The 13,361-nt window shown below is 47.0% G+C and overlaps 2 protein-coding genes across 2 annotated transcripts; both read left to right on the top strand.

Annotated features, from left to right (window-relative positions):
- Positions 1–143: 143 nt before the first annotated feature.
- On the top strand, positions 144–1,549 carry LOC136462397 (L-lactate dehydrogenase A-like). Its single transcript, XM_066461500.1, has one exon. The coding sequence runs from the start codon at positions 240–242 to the stop codon at positions 1,305–1,307; it is 1,068 nt and encodes a 355-aa protein (XP_066317597.1). The 5' UTR covers positions 144–239; the 3' UTR covers positions 1,308–1,549.
- A 4,435-nt stretch (positions 1,550–5,984) lies between these two features.
- Positions 5,985–9,187, top strand: LOC136462396 (BAG family molecular chaperone regulator 7-like). The gene is made up of 3 exons (XM_066461499.1): positions 5,985–7,182; positions 7,562–7,837; positions 8,713–9,187. The coding sequence occupies exons 1-3, from the start codon at positions 6,472–6,474 to the stop codon at positions 8,914–8,916; spliced, it is 1,191 nt and encodes a 396-aa protein (XP_066317596.1). The 5' UTR covers positions 5,985–6,471; the 3' UTR covers positions 8,917–9,187.
- Positions 9,188–13,361: the final 4,174 nt, after the last annotated feature.

Here is a 13,361-nt window from a genome sequence, read left to right as displayed (position 1 = left end):
CAGAGTTAAGCTGAAACCGGTTGGTTTCAGTTTCAGGGGGCTTATTAGGCGTTTAGCTACCTAGCTCCTAGTTAACCTACTAGCTAGTAGCTTATAAATAGCAGCCCTTATCATCTCACCACACAGCATCGATCAGCAAACAACCAAGGCTCCCTAAACACCCACAAATACTTCCCGTTGCTCCCTCCAAGTAGCAGGGCTAGCAGCAGCAGCGTCAGCAGGCAAAGCAAGTCAGCAAGATGAAGAAGGCCACGTCACTCTCCGAGCTGGGCTTCGACGCCAACGGCGCCTCCGCGGGCTTCTTCCGCCCGGTGACCGACGGAATGGACTCCACGCCGACGTCGCACCACCGGCGGAGGCTGACCAAGGTGTCTGTCATCGGCGCTGGCAACGTGGGCATGGCCATCGCGCAGACCATCCTCACCCGTGACCTCGCCGACGAGATCGCGCTGGTGGACGCGCTCCCGGACAAGCTCCGCGGGGAGATGCTGGACCTGCAGCACGCGGCGGCGTTCCTTCCGCGGACGCGCCTGGTCTCCGACACCGACATGTCCGTCACCAGGGGCTCCGACCTCGCCATCGTGACGGCCGGGGCGCGGCAGATCCCGGGGGAGACGAGGCTCAATCTCCTCCAGCGGAACGTGGCGCTGTTCCGCAAGATCGTGCCGGCGCTAGCGGAGCACTCGCCCGACGCCATCCTGCTGATCGTCTCCAACCCCGTGGACGTGCTCACCTACGTGGCCTGGAAGCTGTCGGGGTTCCCCGTGAGCCGCGTCATCGGGTCGGGAACCAACCTGGACTCGTCCAGGTTCCGGTTCCTCCTGGCGGAGCACCTGGACGTGAACGCGCAGGACGTGAACGCGTACATGGTGGGCGAGCACGGCGACAGCTCAGTGGCGGTGTGGTCGACGTTGGGCGTGGCCGGGATGCCGGTCCTCAAGTCGCTGCAGGAGAGCCACAGCAGCTTCGGCGAGGAGGCGCTGGAGGGCATCCGCCGCGCCGTCGTCGACAGCGCCTACGAGGTCATCGGGCTCAAGGGATACACGTCGTGGGCCATCGGCTACTCCGTGGCCAACCTCGTGTCGTCGCTCCTCCGTGACCAGCGCCGCATCCACCCCGTGTCCGTGCTCGCCGCGGGGTTCCATGGCATCCCCGACGACCACGAGGTGTTCCTCAGCCTGCCTGCCAGGCTCGGCCGCGCCGGCGTCCTCGGCGTCGCCGATATGGAGCTCACCGACGAGGAGACCAGGAGGCTCCGCCGCTCCGCCAAGACGCTCTGGGAGAACACTCGGCTCCTCGGCCTCTAGGCTCAAACTATAGCTGATCTGATCATATATTATTGTTTTGGGACGACGAAGGGGAAGGGAGGAGTTCATTATTAATGCCGCTTGTTAATTATATACAGGCGACCAAATAAGATTTTTATTTTGTGCTGTAAAATTATGCATGGAGGAAGCATTTGGTTCATCTATCGTGCGATGTAATCATTTGCTAGCTCTCAATGCAAGTCTTGACACCATTGTATTTTGAATCTGTATGTATGCCTACCTTGTAACTTGATAAAACTATGTGTTTTCCAGTTGCGTTACAACAATTCCAGCATGACCTCTACTTGAGCCCGTAGCTAAATATGGGTGGCTAGTCAAAAATAGAGGTGCAGCAGGACACCAATTAGAGCCTTTAAACTTGGGTGGACACCCAAATACTCCGTCCCGCACCCATTTCTGGGTGCTCTATGCCAAGCTTATTTGAATGGACATCCAAATCCTCCCTCCCACACCCATTTCTGGGCTCTATGTCAGGCTCCGAAACGACAGTTTCCTTCCATTTGTGTTGTGATAGCTCAGCTGGTAGAGCATTAAAGATGACAAGTGGATCCGAATTGTCAGTGACTATTAAAAGAATTTAACGGCTCCTGCTAGAGCAGAGACAAAAACCAGGCCCTCAAATATAAGGAGAGTCCTCAAATCAAAAGTAGGGGCACTAATTTGAAGGCTCCTGCTAAAGATGCTCTCAGTTAGTATTAATTTTGCATTTGGTTTGTTTCATCGTAACACATAGACGATAACATTATCCTCAATTTCTTTTTGCAAGGAAGGATCAGTTTTGTTTGATTTTGGCACTGATGCAATTAAGTCTGCTCCATCACTCATAATTATGATCAATTTCACACTTTTTCTTATTGAAATATAATGTTTCCCCATGATTGTGATACGCCTATAATTTAACATGGGGATGGTGAATATCATGCAAGGACATAAAAAACATAACACACAAGTGGGGGACGATACAAACATTGGCATGAGTATCGAGGCCAACGGAGGAAGTCGCACTAAAAGCTCCCATGCTAGAAAAACAACGAGCACTGTTATAGAAAGGATCAAAGGTGCCTCCAGAGTAGATGAATAGGCTAATAGTGTTTCTGTGGCCGTGGAAAAGATGTTATGAGCTGTGGGCCGTGGAACAGTTGTTATGAGCTATAGGCTGTGAGAAAGAAAAAAACCATTCGTTTGAAACAACTTTGAAACCGATAGACACTACTATATCAGTGGCCCCACATGCCCTCTACGACTCCACATGTCAATCTCTCTATACATATTCACCCTTTTTTTGCACATTTTCTTCTTCCTCAGGCCATCGTTGATCCGCACAATGAGGGTCCGTGAGCTCGTCCGCCAAGGCCTCCCCCTGCCGTCGTGAGCTCATCAGCCGCGAGCGGAGAAGGTAGTCACGGGCCTCCCCCTGTAGCAGAGGACGAGAGGAGGGGTGGAGGGAAGCCATGGGCACCCTCCAGCGCCCGCTGACCTAGAACCCTAGCCCCAGGGTGGAAGAGAGGATGGTGGAGCAGGAGAGGACGGGGGAGAAGGAGCTCGCGCTCGCTTGATTTGGGAAAAGAACGAACTTGTATGCTCATGTGTATAACCAGTGGCAAGCGGGTAATTTTAACAAACGTCTCGCTCCCAAAGCCAGTGGAAGCAATTCGAGAGTAAATGTGGGTTTTCAGCTACGTGCATGAAAGCTGCTTTTGTTGAAAGCCACAACTCTGACCAGTGCCTTTTGGTTGGCTTTTGGCTTTTTGAGAAGTCACAACAGATTTGGAAGCCTAGCTGAAGGCACCATAAATCTGAATGCTCGTCTCTAGAAATCGATTTCTAAAAGTGGACCGAATCCCAGCCCGTCTCTAGACATTGATTTCTAGAGGCGGGCTGAATCTAAGCCGTCTCTATATATGATTTGTTTTCTAGAATTTGTAAATCGGAGAAAAAAACAGCAAAATTTTTTTAAAAAAATTGCAAGCCACAGGGACACAAGATTTTTCACCAACAGATTTGGAAGCTCAGCTGAAGGCATCCTAAATAAAATGCTCGTCTCTAGAAATCGATTTCTAAAGGTGGACCGAATCCCAGCCCGCCTCTAGAGATTGAATTCTAGAGGAGCCGTCTCTATATATGATTCGTTTTCTAGAATTTGTAAATCGGAGAAAAAAACATAATATTTTTTTTTAAAAAAAATTGCAAACCACAGGACACAAGATTTTTCACGTTGAAATACGCATGCATACGCCCATGGGATCAAACTCACGACCTCAAGCTTCTGTTGGTGCTTCCTTATTACCATGCCACAAAGTCACTTGTGATTAAGTGGTGGATACATTTATTTTGTATTCACTTTCATGAATGTTGCAATGCATATTCAGACCCTAAATGAATTTTAATAAAAGAATTTTGAATTGAAAAGTATTAGAGCTCTTCGAGTATTACAACTTTGGTTTAATTAGATTGTTTCTCCATATGAGGTACTTTAAAAAGTTTTAAAATGATGAAACAAAATTTCTTGGTAATTCTAGGTACTAAATGAGTTCAAATAAAGAAAGTAGCCAACTACAAAGTTACCAATCCCTTCGAGTACTATGGCATTGATTTAAGCCGTTTCTCCGTTCAAGGTCATTTGAAAAAAATTAAAATGTCAAAATTCAAATTATGATTATGAGAACTGAAAATAAGGCATTAAATGGTTTTAAATGAAAAAGTCATCAACTACAAAGTTGTAAATCTTTTCGATTACTACAACTTTGATATAAAGTTTGTCTTTAGTCAATTTGATTTGGAAAAGTTATGAATTTTACTATGTTGTACCTATTTTTAAAGATGGACCAAATTGTCAAACATACCTTTGTCATAGTAGTGATATTAGGGCCGGTCCTGTTTTGTTACAGCTTTGCTTCACTAATGAAGCAGATTTTTTTTTACTTTAGCTCTACGAGCAGCTACACTAATAGAGTTGAAGTTGTTTTAATAAAAAATATTTGGTAAAACAACTTGCTTCACTAATGAAACGGTTTTTTTTTTTTACTTTAGCTCTACGAGCAGCTACACTAATAGAGTTGAAGCTTTTTTAATAAAAAATATTTGGTAAAACAATTTGTCATAGTAAACTATGACATGGAGCTGAGAGAAGCTGCATTTTCATCTCATCCAAATCGATCCCACTCCCACCCTTGTAAGAGCGGATTTTCACTATGAGTTACATCGTGGGAGACATCGCGCCGCCGCGGTGACCAGCGCTAATCTAGACCGTACAAAACTGTAGGTTACAACACCCCCCGTAGTGTGTGGGGTCGTCACGACGATGTGGGTACGACGCACAGACTGGAACGGAAAGCTTCAAACGTCGAGGTAGGTAGCCTGTTCGTCATCACGTGACGTACTGTTCTCCGGTGGGCACGTGCAGAACGCGGAGATCACCCAGCTGAATGCGCTCGCGAACAAAATGAATGTCCAGCTCGATGTGCTTGGTCCGCTTGTGGTGCACCGGGTTCTAGGACTGTAGACAGCGGAAACATTGTCACAGTAGACGACCGTGGCCTTGTCAACGTGCGTAGCGCAGTTCACCGAGGAGCTGCCGGAGCCATTACACTCAGCAGCGGCATTGGCGACGGCGCGGTATTCAACTTCGGCGCTGGAGCGGGAGACCGTCGGTTGTCGCTTGGATGACCAAGAGACCAGTGCATCGCCCAAGAAGACACAGAAGCCCAACGTTGAACTACGGGTGTCCGGGCACCCCGTCCAGTCCGTGTCGGAATATGCCATGACATCGAGTAAAGGATCAGTTTTGTTTGATTTTGGCACTGATGCAATTAAGTCTGCTCCATCACTCGTAATTATGATCAATTTCACACTTTCTTCTTAATATAATTTTTCCCTATGATTGTGATACGCCTATAATTTAATACGGGGATGGTGAATATCCTCGCAGGACATAAAAAAAACATAACACACAAGTGGGGGACGATACAAACATTGGCATGAGTATCAAGGCCAACGGAGGAAGTCACACTAAAAGCTCCCGTGCTGGAAAAACAACGAGCACGGTTACAGAAAGGATCAAAGGTGCCTCCAGGGTAGATAAATAGGCTAATGGTGTTTCTGTGGCGTTGGAAAAGATGCTGTGAGTTGTGGGTTGTGGAACAGTTTTAATGGAGGTTGCTGCTAAAATGGTATATGTTCCTCACTGATCTGCTCATGATTTATTTATTTTTTTTGGCACGCCCTGCATTTCGTGTTTAGGTGACTCCAAAAGTTCGACGTGTTCAATGCTGCGTATCTCTATCCTCTGACGTTTCAACGTTCAACCAGTGGACAAATCCATGAACTCCCTAATTTCCTTGTTTTTATGAAAAGGAAAAGAAAAATCTGCAACTCAGTCTAGGTCAGGGCTTTCAGAAGACGTGGAGCAGGCCGGCTTCTTGGCTCAGATATGTGGGCCGCGATGCCTGCAGGAGGGTCGGAGAGGAGGCCCGTAGACGCCTGCATGCTAGGCCGGGACTGAAAAGTTGGGGGGCACATGGAGGCCCGGCCCGTACACGCATGCATGCTAGGCCGGGGCTGAAAAGTTGGGGCAGATGGAGGCCCACCGTCCAATTGGGAAGTTGCCACGCTCTGCTTTCTCTTCTTCTTCAACACAGAGCGTGACGGCCTCTGTTTCCTGGCTGGCCATGCCCGTTGCTCGGCAATGGCCGCCCGCCGCCATGGGCCGGTGGGTCCCGGTGAGGTAGGATGAGGATTGAGGATCTCGTGCTGTCTGCCTGGCCTGGCCGGGTGCCCGGGTCTGGGTGTGAACACGTGAGCCGCAGCCGCAGGAACCAGACGAGACCGGAAAGCAAGCATGCCGCTCACATGGCTGCCATCTCGAATCCCGATGCGGTGTCCACAAGCAAGAGCATAGAGATTCCCCCACATTCCCTGTTTGCTTTGCAGGAGTAGCCAGTAGGTGGCGTGGCCGTGTTTCACGGTCGGATCTTGTGCGCGGCGCCGTGCCGGATCTCAGGCAGCCAGTCGTCCTGCGCTTCATCTTCACATCATGGCCATGGCGGCCACACTAACAAGAGGCCATCATCTCTTCCCCCTCGGCATGTCCTAGCCGCCGCGGCTCCACTCCTCAGTCCGAACTCCCTCCGCATCCACCGCCACCATGAGCCACGATCGCTACTTCCAGCGCCTCCACGCCGTCGACGACGACCCCTTCTTCCCATCCTTCTCCTTCCCTACCACCACCACCTCGTCCTGCCCCTACATCTCCGCCTCCGCCCACCACCGCTTCCTCCTCGACGACCACCCCTTCTACCCGACCTCCTGCCCGCTCGGCTTCACCTCCCCCTCCCTGATCGACACCTTCGACCTCGACCTCCTCCTGCCGCCCCACGCCGCCGCTCCCCGGTGCCCGGCCTTCGACGGCTTCGACCCCTTCCTCCTCGACGCGCTCGGCCAGCGCATCTCCGCCCTCGAGCGCGCGCTCGCCCTCACCCCCGCCCCGCCCCGCCGCAAGTACACCTACGCCGCCGAGGACAGGCCCGCCGGCGGCAGGAACCTCAAGTGGGAGGCCGAGCTCAGGACGCCCCACCACGACGGATTCGACCGCAAGTGGAAGTGGGAGTCCAAGGCGTCCGCCGCCGGCGCCACCAAGGTCAAGTGGGCCAAGGAGATCAAGGGCAAGGGCTGCCTCGAGCCTTGGTCCAACTCCTACTCCGTCGAGGAGACCTACGGCGAACATGACGACAACGAGAAGAAGCCCACTGACGTTAAGAAGAAAGTCAAGGAGGACAAGCAGCAGAAAACGAAGAAGGGCAATGTGGAGATCGTCGAGATCGAGGACAACACTGCCGGATGCGTCGCCATCAGAAAGGTCAGATGAGATCTTTGTGCTCTACTATAGTTTGGGCTGGATTTGGTCAAATGTTGTGCACAAAACGTTTCAGTTTAAATTTTAGGTGCCCAGTTCCTGCTGCTAGGTTTCGAGCTCGGTTAGATCTGTGGCAAATGTGACATGCCATTTCCAATCTGTCTAGCTTCACTTGCTAACCCGTCCATGGAAAACTTGGATTTTGGGTGGTGACTGGTGAGGTTAGTTAGTGTTATTGAGGTGTCAATGTCCTTTTGAGACCGTCTTTAACATTGCATTCTTTCTTAAGGGCAAGGCTGATACTGAGATTTAGCTGCAAACTACACTGAATTGAAATTGTTCACACCTGTACTGAGTACTGACATCATGCTCTTCTGCCAAGGCTTTTGAAATGAACCACTGCAAGGGCAAGAGGAAGGAACTTTCCCCACAGGATGCCGCACTGCTCATCCAGATGAACTACAGGGCGCACCTGGCCCATCGCTCCCAAGTGCTCCGTTGTCTTCGCGATCTCACGGTTGCAAAAGCCAAGCTCAAGGAGATCAGGTCATTCTTCTACAACATCTCATACCGCCGCCGCATTGCACATGACACTGAAGAGCGCCAGAGGTTTGCTGAGAAGATCATTGTCCTGCTACTGACAGTTGATGCCCTTGAGGTAAATTCTCAATCTGTTTGATGCTACTTCGTGAGTTAACGCCAAATATTAGACTTGCATTCTGCATAAATTCAGCATGCGCAGTTGTGATTTCAACAAATGGCAACTGCTGTACTGTTTATTATGATTATTCAAACCAGAATCTGTCAGCACTCAGTACTATGCAATGTTGTTTAGAGTACTAGAAATTACCTTGATAGTTGTTACTGATGCCATCCCGGACATTAGAGATGTTGACATGCTCTGCGGCGTTATCACTAGGATTTCTTATATCAAACATGTGCATTGCCTAAAAAATATGGAACATGTAATAGAGTTGCTTCTCATTTTCACAGATCATTGGTGTAAATGATATATGCTATGACTGTCTTCGTCAGGCATGAATAATTAGTTCCCAGACAATTAAATTTGCTCTCCCTAGTATCCCATGGTGATCTATTTAGGAGGATTGGTGATAAGAGTTAAGTGTTATGGCGTTAGTTGCTACCGTGTTACCCATTTTTTCACTGCGTCAATTTTAATGTCAAGCATTGGTTTTTCTAGCCACCCATTTTTTCACTTCATCAATTTTAATGTCAAGCATTGGTTTTTCTAGCCACTATTGGAGCCACCTCACAATTCCATGCACCTTTACCTAAGCTGTCGATTTATGCGGTGGATAACAACCTTAAGACACAGCTGGAAAGAACCTCCTATATTACAGTATGGACTGTATAACTGAAATTACATCGCTCTCTATGGGCTCGAAACTCTTTAATGATCTCTTATCAAAGACCATGTTCCTCTGTTGATCCAAATAATTTGCAACAGGCAACAATTTGATGAGCCAATCCCCTTATGACCCTGTTTCATTTGTCAATCATTGTGCTTAACAGGGACCAGACTACATGGTTCGCAACACAAAGAGATCCATGCTTGAGGAACTTGAGGGAATGCTGGAGATCGTGGACCCTCAGCTACCAGGGAAGCCGAGGACGCTGAGCCGCAGGAAGTTTGATCTCCCAGAAGGCGGAGCCATCCCAAAGGAGATGAGGGATGGTGTTAAGAATGTCGTCAGAATTGTGGAGGAGGGCAAGTGAAGTGCATCAGTGATGACATGTTTGTAGTTGTATGTCATGCGGACTAGAGTTTGTGCTGCTGCTGAGGACTCCCCTGTTCAGATGTTTGCTAGTTGAACTTTGTGATGTTGTATTCCTAGAATGTTGTTCCTTGTAATGTCGTCATAGCAGTATGATCCATGTTATGTTTGGACTAGGTATTTCCCTGTTCCCAGATGTCCCAGACGTGTGTGTTTGTAAACTGATTCATCCATCATGGGTGGTGAAACTCTAATAAATTGGCATCTGTTGATCAATGTGATATGGTGCCTCTGACCTGCTGCTTTTGCTAATATTTGAGCGTTCTGTGCTTGGGATAAATAGTACCCTCTCCGTTCCAAATTATAAGTTGTTTTGGTTTTTTTCTAGATACATGGCTTTTGTTATATAGCTATATATACATAGTAAACCTATGTATCTAGAAATATCAAAAGGACTTACAGTATGGAACAGAGGAAGTACTATTTTTCAGTCCTATACCTTAATTTTGGCATCCTTGGATTTGCTTGAAATATTTGCTGTACTACACAGATGTATGACGTCTTAAAAAGAACATGTCAATCTGCGTGTGGGCTGGGTTTATGAGGCCGCCGTTGTTGAATCGGGTGACAGGCCCCGTTGGGCCTGGCCCAGTGCCATTCGTAAATTGGGGCTGGTGGAACCCAAAAGGAGTTGGGCCTCCATGAAGAGTGTAAGCTGAATTGAGCGAAACCACAACTAAATTGTGTGGTCATAATCCTTCTCCCTCTTTCCAGTTTGATTTTCAGAATACGGTATTACTGCTTGCTCTGCAAAAATGAACAGTGACCAATCTATCTCAGGTACGTAGGTTCTCTTTGCCGCTTGGTTGAGGGAACAAAAAAAGTAAATCCATGGTTATATGTGCACATATAAAACTTGGCTAAATCCCAACAGAGGGCTTGTTTCTGGTGAGTGAGTTTCCTAAGCCTCAGAATCTTAAATGGAGAAACGGTGATTCCAATTACAGAGATGGCTTGGTTGAAAGAACATGCATGAATGTGGACAGAACCTCAGAAAGAACTGTCGAGATCCACCACTTGTCCACAGTTGCTGTGACAGACAGGAATGCAATGTTTTATTTCATCCACCAGCTAGTTTCTTGTATTTGTATTTGGCTTTTGTGATGCTCATTGCTTGCGCCATTCATGTGCTACAGATTTACGCTGTTCACAGTCAGCAGAGAGATACAGAGAGCGCGCGCTAGCCTAGCTGGTGCTGTTGTTTTCTTGTGCAAATGATTGCCTGAATATAATATACAGTATTAGTAAATAATGTTGGGTTTGCAGTTTGCACTCACGATCCGGCGAAGGAATCCTAGCTAGCTAAACAAGTGAATTATTGGCGGGCAGGGCAGGGGTCGCTCAATCAATCCCCGAGAATTATTGGCGGTTAGGTGCTTAAACAAATGTAATTATTGGAGATCACACTCATGGCTCTCCTGACCTGACCTTCTGACTCCTCAGCTGAGCATGCCACGCAAGCAATGGAAGGTGTCAAAGAGAAGGGAAATCCAGTCATCAGTGATCTAATGACACGTGCTTACGACGCATCTGAACATATAAGTAAAACTCTGAAATGCAGGCTATATATTATATATTATGTATTTGGTCAGAAAAGGGTCGTTGAGCTGAGTGTATGAGCTCGCAGGTCATGTCGATGATCGGAGTTGTGGCAATGGCGCATTGCCAAGCAGGCAAGCTGGCAAGGCAAGGGCAATTGCGAGAAGGAACACACGAGGGATTGGATTCTGCGTGCATCTTGTTCGATTCACCGAATTATTGGAGGGGCCCGGATCGGACGCACTGTCTGTCGCTTTTTGCAATTGCTGACATGGCAACAATAATGCACGGCATGCCCCATGCCGAGTTGGAGCTGAGAGCTCTCTCGGTCTCGATCGCTGGCCCTGGCCTCAATTTTCCGTTTGTTTGCATTGGGGCAGTTATATATATATTATTATATATACTAGAGCAAGGAGAAGTGGCAAACGTTTGAGGTTGAGAAAACTCGATCGGATTAGCTCGACCAGTATTATTATTTATTAAGCTGAAATCATGATCCACGTGGAGTTTGCAGACGACATGAGCTAATCGGACAGAGCTTCTTCGATCCATCAATTAACGCCACAGGACGAATGAAAAAGCGGACAAAAATGACGAAGGCGATTGACAAGCTAACACGTGGCGTGATTGTGAAATCGCCAGCATAATTGGAGGCGGCGACGCTGATCGGCCGATGTTGACGTCGTTCTTCGTTCATCGAAGATGGACCGCGCACGATAATGGTTTTTTCCCTCTTCTTCTTGTTGTTTGTTCATCTATCCAACTAAGTCCCCCCTAGAGATTCTAGAGCAAGAAACTTATGTCATCACTTGCACGCCGGACAATAATACAACACTGATGTTTTTTTCTCTCTCTCTCTTTTTTGTTATTTATTATATAAAAACAATCTTAATTAAGTTTGTTTTCACCGGACCAATCCTAATAGTGACTAAGAATTCTGGTTGACGATACTCCATTTGTCCAGAAAAGAATGTAATTATGGAAAACGTGTCAGTCAAGGTAGCCCAACGTTGAACAAGTTTACAGTAAATAGTATTAGTATTTATGTCTTGAAATAAATTTATTATGAAAATATATTCTATAACTAATCTAATGATATTTATTTTGTCTCATGGGTGTTACTACATTTTCATATAATTTTAGTCAAAGTTGGAACTGTTTAACTTCTCGAAATATGATAATTGCATTCTTTTGTGCACGGAGGGAGTAAGATGGCCCAGTTGTATTTGTACCCCACTCTTTTCCCAACTAAACAAAGTTACACTTGCCCTGTTCGCTTGAACTCTTTAACTTCAGCAGTACTTTTCAGTGAACGAACAATGTTTTTCTCTTGCAATAAATTTGCATAAGTTAAATTTCAGGGCCGTATGTTTTTTCAACGCGTCCCGTCGCATGTACTTACCCAGTAATAATATATCAAGTTGACATGTTTTCAGACTAGCATGTGACGGAATAATGGAACGGGGGAGGAGTGGCACTGCAAGCAAAGCGTTTATGACCACAGTTGCTGCATGATTATCAGCGTCGTCAGCATCATCGATAATATTGCCATCAATGAGCGTGCATGAAGACGTGTCTTTAATTTGGCCGAGTAGCAACACAGTAATACTACATGATTGGAGATGACACCGCGCGGTGTGCACTGTTCGGCTGGTATTAAAGTCGGCTAATAAGTCGGCTGAAGCTGTTTTGTTATGAGAAAAAAATACTGTAGATTCTAGCTAATAAGCCGACTGATAAGTTCAAGCAAACATGGCCCTTGGAAACAAAAAGCAACCACCAGTTGGGCCGTGGCCAAGATCTTTATTTGGCGTGTATGCATCGCTACCGCAAGCGACTTATGTGTGACGGCGTCACCAAAATTAGGAGGAGGAGGGGGCCGGGATGGGCAGGGGACGGGGTAGCCAGCGGCAAGGTCATGGCGAGGTTGTGGTGGGCTGTGACGGTGGTGGTGGAGGAGTAGGAGGTGATGTGATTTGGGGTTATGGTTTTAGATTTTCAAGGAGGTGGGGCCTTCATGGCCGATGGCTTTAGAAAGAGAGGAGAGCGGATGGTGGCAGCGAGTTGAGGAGTGGCAAGGACACCACCGACCGGTTGGGTGATGCCGGTGACGAGTGCGAGGAGTCGCTAGCGAGGTGACCAATTAGAATTATGAAAGGTTTGGTGGGGTGAGTGGCGAGTTGAGAGGATGCCGCCAAAAAAAAATTTGGCCGCCTGCACAAAGTGTGACTATACTAGTGATTTTGAATATGGTCATAAAGAAGATTATTAACATTGTAGTAGCCTGTGCGTTGCCGTGGGGAGTTGTTTGATCACTAGCTGCGCGTGGAAGGACAATTAAATTGGACATGTGCTTTGATTTAATTTACTGAAATCAATTATTCGGAAGCCCAATAGTGTCACAAGTGATTCATCGCTGATCACAGAACTAAGTATATTTAACCCAAGTGCATATTGGCTCTAAATGTTCGATATTTGGTAACAAGTGAAGGAACAAATATGTCTCCCTTGTTGTTGCTGTGATGGTCACTGGTGTTTATAGAAACACTAAATAACCATACAAATGGTCATGGGTGATTGGTATCTAAGTGCATAGCAAAAGAATGTATATAGAAAGGTCAAAACGTCTTGTAATTTAATGGAGAGAGTAATGTAAATACAGGTGTATTTTTTAAAAAAAATAGTTAAATTTAAGATAGTTTAACTTAAAGATAAAACTAGAATGTTGGTACGCTAGCTGATGGATTTATAACCGGAAGATGTGTAATCTCAATAGTAGCAGTAGCAGCCTATCGTCGCATGTGACCGACTGACGGATGGAAGTGTATATACGGAGTACTTCCTCCT

Source organism: Miscanthus floridulus, chromosome 7 (assembly GCF_019320115.1).
Source record: "Miscanthus floridulus cultivar M001 chromosome 7, ASM1932011v1, whole genome shotgun sequence".
Taxonomy (NCBI): domain Eukaryota; kingdom Viridiplantae; phylum Streptophyta; class Magnoliopsida; order Poales; family Poaceae; genus Miscanthus; species Miscanthus floridulus.
The sequence above is the reverse complement of the archived record's forward strand: the minus strand, read 5'-3'. Positions and strand labels throughout refer to the sequence as shown.

Bases quoted from the DNA above. Each gene is read 5' to 3' on its own strand.
- LOC136462397 (XM_066461500.1), top strand. From the start codon at position 240: ATGAAGAAGGCCACGTCACTCTCCGAGCTGGGCTTCGACGCCAACGGC.
- LOC136462396 (XM_066461499.1), top strand. From the start codon at position 6,472: ATGAGCCACGATCGCTACTTCCAGCGCCTCCACGCCGTCGACGACGAC. The intron at 7,183-7,561 runs GTCAGATGAGAT...TCTTCTGCCAAG, and splicing joins GATGCGTCGCCATCAGAAAG to GCTTTTGAAATGAACCACTG. The intron at 7,838-8,712 runs GTAAATTCTCAA...TGTGCTTAACAG, and splicing joins TGACAGTTGATGCCCTTGAG to GGACCAGACTACATGGTTCG.